The sequence below is a fragment of the Pecten maximus genome, chromosome 2, assembly GCF_902652985.1.
Source record: "Pecten maximus chromosome 2, xPecMax1.1, whole genome shotgun sequence".
Classification (NCBI taxonomy): Eukaryota; Metazoa; Mollusca; class Bivalvia; order Pectinida; family Pectinidae; genus Pecten; species Pecten maximus.
In genome coordinates this window covers 18,934,314-18,943,592 of record NC_047016.1, presented here as the reverse complement: position 1 = coordinate 18,943,592, position 9,279 = coordinate 18,934,314, and the positions used below count along the sequence as shown (strand labels likewise).

The window sequence follows — 9,279 nt, the reverse complement described above, 5'->3', positions numbered from 1 at the left end:
CTCTTGAATCTAGTAAATACTAGAATATGATTGTCAATAATATCTCATCGTTATCACGAATGGCGTCTGAGCCACGTCCTAGATAATGCATTGCTATCACGATTTTTTAAATATTTTTTTTGTTCAGGGCTCAGTTGATGTTCAAGCAATGTTCTGTAAAAATGTCTGTTATTCATGATAGCTACAATACCTACACTGTTTTAGATAGTTCTGTACACTTGTCCGTTGATAGTTTTTATTTATGTATAAAATCAATTTACGCCAATTGTGTACTGATGTTTTCTGTAGCTTAACCCCGAACCTTGACATCATGTATCGACTGAGAAAAATAAGGGATTACTGTTGTAATATACAGCTGTTCACACTTCCTCCTGTTTACATATCATAACCCGAGGGGCGTGTCTACCACACACACACAACAAAGACAGCGTATGCAGGAATAATGGCAAACTAAGAAAAATCAAGATAGTAATATATGCTACAGCATAAAAATGACAACATCAACGCTTTAAGATAGAATATACTAGATACAAATATACAACAACATCAAAACACAAAGATGTAACATACTAAAGACAAATATACCATAACATCAACACACAAAGATGTAATATACTAGATACAAATATAAAACAACATCAAAACACAAAGATGTAACATACTAAAGACAAATATACCATAACATCAACACACAAAGATGTAACATACTAAAGACAAATATACCATAACATCAACACACAAAGATGTAACATACTAAAGACAAATATACCATAACATCAAAACACAAAGATGTAATATACTAAAGACAAATATACCACATGAAAACACAAAGATGTAACATACTAAAGACAAATATACCATAACATCAACACACAAAGATAGAATCTACTAAAGACAAATATACCATAACATCAACACACAAAGATAGAATCTACTAAAGACAAATATACCACATGAAAACACAAAGAATATACTAAAGACAAATACATACTATATTACAACATCAACAGATCAACAACCAATGCAAATGTGTAACATCGTACAAACTAAAGGATATCCCATTCAGTAAATGACATGGCAAATTACGAGAAAACATTAAAGACAGAGAAAACATTCAACAACAAAAATATCCAACATCATCAAAACCAATAAAAAAAATGTTGAGTTATGAAATAAATCGGCAAAAATTCAAAATAGTCATAAACGAAACATGTTTCTGTAATGTCAAACATGTAATGCTAAAACATACTATGTCATCAAAACCAGGGACAAAACATGTCATCAAAAACAGTGAAATAAGCATGTCATTAAAAACAGGGACAAAACATGTCATCAAAAACAGTGAAATAAGCATGTCATTAAAAACAGGGACAAAACATACTATGTCGTCACAAACAGGGACAAAACATGTCATCAAAAACAGTGAAAAAAGCATGTCATCAAAACCAGGGACAAAACATGTCATCGAAAACAGTGAAAAAAGCATGTCATCAAAAACAGGGACAAAACATACTATGTCATCAAAACCAGGGACAAAAAATGTCATCAAAAACAGTGAAAAAAGCATGTCATCAAAAACAGGGACAAAACATGTCATCAAAAACAGTGAAAAAAGCATGTCATCAAAAACAGGGACAAAACATACTATGTCGTCACAAACAAGGACAAAACATGTCATCAAAAAAAAGGGAAAAGCATGTCATCAAATGAGATGGGCTTGGCCAAACGTGTCCTTGTTTGTGACAATAACATTATGTTTAAACTAATCATGCAAAAATATATAGACTTACATAAGACTAACCCTCCCCCATACCTAATAAACCCCCATACATCGTATCATATGCATATGAGCCGCCTTTATCAAATATTGGATCAGCTGAGATAAGCATGGTGAAATATCAACCAATGAGATGTTTAACATGTTATGTAAGAAATACCAACTGTTACCTGGCATCTGGAATGAAAAGGTGTAGTGTTATCTAACTCGTTATATACCTATACTGATAGAGTTAACAGGCCACACCTTAGATTCGGAAATATTAGAACAGTAAAAAACCTGACCAGTGATGCTGAAGAAAATTCATAATATAGGCTTCAATGACTTCTGTAACGTGTTAGCTTAACGATATCTCTGGATTTCGTACAAAATATTGCGATTAAAATTTATTATACAAAACACACACCTCAAATAAAAAATCATGTATTTTGTATCAAAACTACCTGGATACTAACGTATGGATACCACGGTAAACAATACTAAACCTCACTGACGCTACTTATACTTACGAGGAATTTCGTTTCAACTTATGAAAATCCCTACATGACATGACGAACACAGGATATCTTACATGATATCAGTTAGAAGGTGTCGATACTGCAGAGTACATGTACCTGGTCTGGCTGTCTAAGCCTCCAAGGATCTAACCTGAAAATCACATAGTTGAATAAAAAAAATCTTGAAAACTTTGAAAGATTTTAATTTCTCAGCGAAGGTGTGTGCGCGCTGAGTTAATTTGTTATGTGCTATAACTATTATTGCTATAACTGAGTCCTACCGGCCGCCGTTTCTTAGAAAAACGAAGAAGTTTACACAGATTCACACTGACGACTGATAGTCATATGAATATGTGTAACCTTTCATATTTACCAACATGACGAATATCTGCAAGGTGTCTTCATCGATATGACTGGTCAGGTCTGGGGTCAAAAGCAGTGAAATACTAGTTAATTTCACGAAGGCTTGCTGTCGTTCGTCCTGTGTCTCAGATGAAAAAGCGTTAGTGCGGTTCTTACCTGGGACCGAGGATGAGTGTCGTTTGAAATTTCTCCATCTGCAATGGATAAGAAGGAAATAAGTCCGATATAGTACCATTGTTAAACACTGTAGAAACTCCTATTGGCCGTTATTATACTATTGCTGAGGATCACAGTTGTCAATGTAATGAAAATGAATAAACGTTTTTTGACAAGAATTGAGTTATCACACTCAAGATAAAAACTAAACCGTACGGGCATTGAAAATACTTGGCATGTGTTTTACATTATACTTTATTCAATAATTAAGTTAATCATCTTTTCTCTCACACATTATTCTTAATATTTAATGATTTTTGAATATGTTCCACAGGCTGACAATATAAAGCTAAAGTATCTTACCGAAGACTGAGATATTTCTCAAGAATAGCCACTTGACATCTATTCGACATATCTGTATTTTCATATACCCTGATGCATTTGGCCTTCATTTTTCGGCTGTGTAAACCTCCAGAATTGTATTTGGACACGTCTTCATTGTATTGTATATATTTGCGTCCACTTTCACCTTTCAGAATTTTTATCTGGGAATTAGGTCCTGTTCTCTCATTTCTGTGTTCCTGTCCAGCACGCAAGGCTAAATTAAGTCCATAACATAGATAGTCCAAGAACATAGATCAATGTGTCAAGCAATTGTTGCGGTGTGTCAGTTCCAAGAATTTTCAGCTGCCAAAGTTGTTCCTTCTGTTCTTCCGTTATGACTTTTGCTTGACGTTTTTGTACCCTGATCCCTTTCTGAGCTAATAATTTCATTTTTGCGTCCAATACCTTATTGAGAACACTGAAACTTTGTCCGTTCTTTATATTCTTGTTTCTGTGTCGCATATAATGCTGCAAACTGGCAATTATTTCAAAAAGAGTGTTCCCTCTGTAATCGTCTCCATTCACTTTTCTATTTTCTGAGATGAATCTATGAAGACTCGCATTCAATTCTTCCTCTTTCATGAACAATATTTATCCCTCTACAGATGAAATATTGGAATCTATTCATACTTTTTTGTTTCTGTCCATTTTTCTAGCGTTAAATAGTCTCAATGCCCACATATCTTTTGCATGATTTTTCTTTGAAACTGTTTCTTCTATTATCTCTCCAATTTTGTCATCAGTGACAGTCACAAAACGGTTATTTTCATATTTTTCCTCAGCGAGTGCTTTCATCCCCAGGAGTAAGGGTAATCCAAGTTTCTCTGTCACTCTCCGAGTCGGACATGTTTACTATTCAAAGTCAAAATTTGAAACGAAGTACATCAAGCCAACTAATCCATTATTTTCGTTGTCTATACTATATGTAGTGGTAAACTACCAAATCTTAGCCTAGCTAAGACACGTCGTTGCGGTCGTGGTGACGAGTCTGTCACATAAGGTTCCGGTAACATATCCTTTTTAAACATCATGTAAGACCACAGTTTATTGCCATTCACATGCCCGCGGTCATTTCATAATTTTGAGAACCATTTATGTCCGTCTAATATGTAAATTTTGCGTTTAATTTCCTCTAGTACACTTTTTGACGCATCTGCAGCGCGGGCGTTTACCTCGTTGATCTCATAAGCGCGTGCAAGCTTCAAAACCTTTCAGTCCCACGATTTCCCTCTCCTAGAAGACCGTTTGTTACCTTATGTTGTTTCCGCCTGCAGGACCTATTGGTCCTCTATAGGCAGCTCTGAATTGTCAATAGACACTGGTTAACAATTTGTCGTCAATACAGCATCTGGTCTATAGCTGGCTGTGTGATCAAACCTAAGTGAATCGTTTCCAATAGCTTGTCAAGTCTGTTTTTGAACTGTTTGTTGAGTTGGGCGAGACAACTTGCTCCGGTAGACGTGTCCACAATCCTATGAGAGAAGCTGTATTTCCTGATGTCTCTATTACACTGTTTTACTAATTTGAGCAGTTTCCTCTTGTGTTGCTGGACATATTTAATTGCAACAGACTCTGTGTTACTTTCTGGTCATATTCTCCCTTCCAAGATTTTAAATGCTTCTATCATGGCTCCCCTCATTCGTCTAAATTTCAGTGTCGGCAGTTTTAGGCGCTTTAGACGTTGTTCATAGTCTGTGTTTTTCATTTGTGCTAACATCTTTGTTGCTCGTCTCTGGACATTTTCTATCATTTCTATGTCCATTTTTCTTGTATGGTGACTAGACAGAACTTGCATATTCCACATGGGAACGAACCAGTGCTTTAAATAATAAACAAAACGTCCTATTATCTAGATGACTAAATGTTCGCCTCATTAGCCCGACGAGCCTTGTTCATCTGCAACTGTAAATGTTTCTCAAATGTGAGTTGTCTGTCAATTGTTACTTTGCCATAATCACATGTACTCATGCTGTATCTTGTTTCCTCATTTGCTTTACCTTTATTTTGAATGGATAAAACCTTGCACTTATCTGGATGAAACTATAACAACCATTTTTCGCTCCACTGGTTGAGTAGTTCATCAAAATCCTCCTGAAGTACAATAGTGTCGTTGACATCCCTATACATTTTCGTATCATCCGCAAATAGGAACACTTGCGGTGAAACACATTCAGGTAAATATATAACAAATAGAACTGGTCCAAGCACAGATCCCTGTGGTATTTCACTGGTGACTCTGACTCATTTGGATTGAGCTCCATTGACTTGTACACATTGCTTCCTATTTTCAAGAACATGTTTGATCCAGTCCCGCAGCTTCTTGTTTATTCCATACACTTGTCTCACAGTTTCTCAATAAGCCTGAGATGTGGCACTTTATCAAAAGCCTTCATAAATTCTAAGTAAACAGTATTTATGACTCCTCCTCTATCTAGTATTTCAGTCCAGTCTTCCTCCTAAAAACCCAAACTGCTTTTCACTTAAACAAGTTGTTCTCATCCATGTAGTCCATTATTCTTGCTCTGATAAATTTTTCCATCATTTTACACACAATACTGGTTAAGCGGACTGGTCTGTAATTTGAAGCTTGCCGTTTCCCCCCTTCTTAAATATGGCTGTAATATTGGCAACTTTCCAACTCTCTGGCATGGTCCCCGTCTCTAAGGACTTTTTAAACATAAGAAATAATAGTTTGTTTGTCACAGTACGTACTTCATGTAGCACCGTTGGATGTAGTTTGTCTGGGCCACGTGATTAAGTAACATTCAGCTTTTTAATTAGTTGATTGACTTCATCAATGGCAATGTTATTTACAGTATCTTGGGTTGCGTCTCATCATTTTAGCACTGGTACATCATTGCAGTCCTCTTCAGTGAAAATACTACTAAAAAGTATGCCAGTGCTTATGCCTTATCTTCGGAGATCTTGTGTAATATTCTGTCCCGTGACACTGATTTAAGCCGACGGTAAAAACGGAACATTTCAATATCGTGTTTTCCCAGGTAAGAGATTCCACCCATGTCGCCTGCCTTCCCGATATTAGAGGTATTTCTTGTTATTCCAAGGAACAAGTATATTATTTATAGCGCCATGCTCGATACGTATGTCCCGGTATTGCAGAACAGTATAGTAAAATAGGCTCGACTAGATTTTCATACAGCTCTGTGAATACTGCATAGGACATTCCACCGGACGCAATTAATTATGTGGTAAGCACTCATAGCGCTCCTCTCCCTGCCGACTTCTTTCACTGAAAGTTTTAGTTCACATACTCGTCACACCACAAACCCAGACCCAGATACTTGCACGCACTTGAGATTTCCAACTGTTTAGACCCACACATACTTCTATGAAGAAAGTGGACAACTTTGGTCTAAGAAATATTACAGAAAGTCTCCAATTAGAACACCACATTCACAATATCTAACATCTGTTGTAGTGACTCGGCACTTCATGCAATAAGAACTTAGTCTGCGTAAAACAGTGAGCACAATGTAATATCGTTTAATTCATTAATTTAGATTCGTTTAATTTTTGTATGAGGTCGTTAATGCAGAAAGAAAAAATTCTGGCGATAGCAAACAACCTTGTTTTAGGCCACGGTTGACGTTGAGGCATTCCGTTAAAGCGTCATTTACGTAACACTTGACATCACTATACAGAGACATGATCGCGTTATAAATTAGCGTAGTTTTCTGGAGATTCGCTATTTCAGCTTTAACATCCTGAAAGTGTTCCTCATTAAATAAATCAGTATGGTCATTGGAAGAATACGGCGATTCAGTAATTTTTCCAGCGATTCATTCCCTCAGAGCGGACATTGATTATTTCTCCATTATCATCTTTCGCCTCCATAGGGATTCCTGGGAACGATTTTGTGCGATTCCTATTTCACCAATATCCTTCCAGAAATCTCGAGACTGGGATTTAGAAAGCTTTTTGTGTAATTCGGATTCTTTTGCTTTCTGAAATTTGCGTTTAGATATCCGAAGCAACTTATCGAAAGCTTTCCAACTACAACAAATTAGTTTCGTTTATTATAATACGTATAGTCTAAATGGATCACAAGGAATGCTTTTTTTTTTACACCTTCTCCATTGCATACTGTTGGAGATGTACAAACTACGTTTCTTATACATGCGTATCTCATTTTTTAATCCAGTTTCGAAAAAGTACAAAATTAGTTAAATAATGGGGTAAATGTAACTCCTCTTCTATGTTATTTAGTAACATCTTATAATCTTTATTTTCCTGACCTCACTTCTGAATTCCCAACAGTTTTGGCCCATAGCATTATCAATGAGGAATCCTAAAATGAGTAAACAGTTGTATGGCGCAGTTCTTTGTTCATAATTCAATCTATCAAAATTCGATGTTCATACAGAGTTAAATTGAACATTTAATTTTAATTAGATTGTTAATCATTCGTCATTTATTGTATCCATCTCTTTCGCTTGTGTTAATTTATTCAATATTTTGTCATAAGAAGCTCGATTTGCTTTTACAGATCGTCCTTGTTGAATCCAAACCCAATACCTTTTCACCTGAACATGTATAGATACAGCCAATATGATTTCTCTGATCATCAATATGACGAGGTACATGCAAAGAATAACTGTTCAACTGTTGGCCGATGATATTTCAGGGAGGCTGAAACCCATATTTGCCCAAAAAAGGATGGTTGTGTTAGTGTAGGGAGTTTCAGGACTATGAGAAAGTTAATGAAGCTGGAAGAGCAAACTGATTTGTAATAATGTCTCTGTGTGTTACACATGTAAATGTTTATGATTTCAAAATAAAGATTAAATTATAAAAAAAAGTTGGTACAGCAAGGACATCAGAAATGTTTAAGTAACGTGGCCTCAATTTTGACCTCAGGTGGGCGAAACCTCAACTTGTTCAAGAGATGATGGTTATAAGTCAATAAAGATTCGTATCGAGACAATCAGGTAATTATTGAAAACTGTTGATCATGGACTTCAAAAATCTATTTATAGTAGCAGAAGCCTCAATTTGACCCCATGTGGTTAAAATGCAATTTCATAACAGAGATGAAAGTCTCAAGTGTATGAGGTTTCTGGAAAATTAGATCATTGACCAATCAAATTAGAGATATCCATGGCTTAGTTTCAGATAAAATTTGTTTACATTGATTCTGACAAAATGCCTTTTGGCCCCGCCTCTTAGCTCCCCAGGGGTCAGCCCTGTCCTTTGTACAATTTTGAATCCCCACCCCATGACCATGCTACCAGGCAAATATGAGCAATATCCACTGCTTAGTTTCAGAGAAGAAATTGTTTATATCAATTTAGCCAAATTGACCCCTTTTGGCCCCACCCATCAGCCCCATCATTTATACAATTTTGAATCCCCACCTATAGTGATGCTACTAGGCAAATATGAGATATCCATTGCTCTGTTTCAGAGAAGAAGTCATTTATATAAATATATCCCAATTGATCCCTTTTGACCCCACCCCTCAGGCCCCTGGGGTCAGGCCCATCATTTGGACAATTTTGAATCCCCACCCAATAGTGATGCTACCAGGCAAATATGAGTGATATCCATTACTCATTTTCAGAGAAGAAGTTGTTTATATCAGTATAGCTATATTTACCCCTGTTGGCCCCGCCCCTCAGGCCCCTTGGGGGTCAGCCCCACCATTTGTACAATTTTGAATCCCCACCTCATAGTATTGCTACCAGGCAAATATGAACAATATTTATAGCTCGGTTTTAAAGAAGTCTTTTATATCAATATAGCCCAATTGACCCCTTTTGGCCCCGCCCTAGAGGCCCCCAGAGGGTCAGCCCCATCATTTGTACAATTTTGAGTCCCCTACCAATAGGGATGCTTCTGACCAAATTTGTTCAAATTCCGATCAGCAGTTATGAAGAAGAAGTCAAATAAGTCAATTGTTGATGGACGGACGGACGACGGACGCCACAGTATGGCATAAGCTCACCTTGGTCCTTCGGACCAGGTGAGCTAATAAATAATAGTCAAAAATGTGATTTCTCTATATAAACTATAGTAAAGTTTACCCCCTCCCCAGGGGCAAACCTGAGACCCCAGGGTCATACAATTCACAATTTTGGTAAA

The 9,279-nt window shown here is 36.6% G+C and overlaps 1 protein-coding gene across 1 annotated transcript; it reads right to left on the bottom strand.

Annotated features, from left to right (window-relative positions):
• Positions 1–2,404: 2,404 nt before the first annotated feature.
• LOC117341902 lies at positions 2,405–3,538 on the bottom strand. Its single transcript, XM_033903765.1, has 3 exons — positions 3,157–3,538; positions 2,648–2,831; positions 2,405–2,425 (listed from the first exon to the last, which is right to left on the bottom strand). Exons 1-3 carry the CDS (start codon positions 3,426–3,428, stop codon positions 2,405–2,407), a joined length of 477 nt encoding a protein of 158 aa, XP_033759656.1. The 5' UTR covers positions 3,429–3,538.
• Positions 3,539–9,279: the final 5,741 nt, after the last annotated feature.

Excerpts from the sequence above, each read along its gene's own strand:
- LOC117341902 (XM_033903765.1), bottom strand. The coding sequence starts at position 3,428 with ATGTTCTTGGACTATCTATGTTATGGACTTAATTTAGCCTTGCGTGCT. Across the intron at positions 2,832-3,156 it reads GAGAAATATCTCAGTCTTCG|ATGGAGAAATTTCAAACGAC; the intron begins GTAAGATACTTT and ends TATCCATTGCAG. Across the intron at positions 2,426-2,647 it reads TGCAGATATTCGTCATGTTG|GTTAGATCCTTGGAGGCTTA; the intron begins GTAAATATGAAA and ends TGTGATTTTCAG.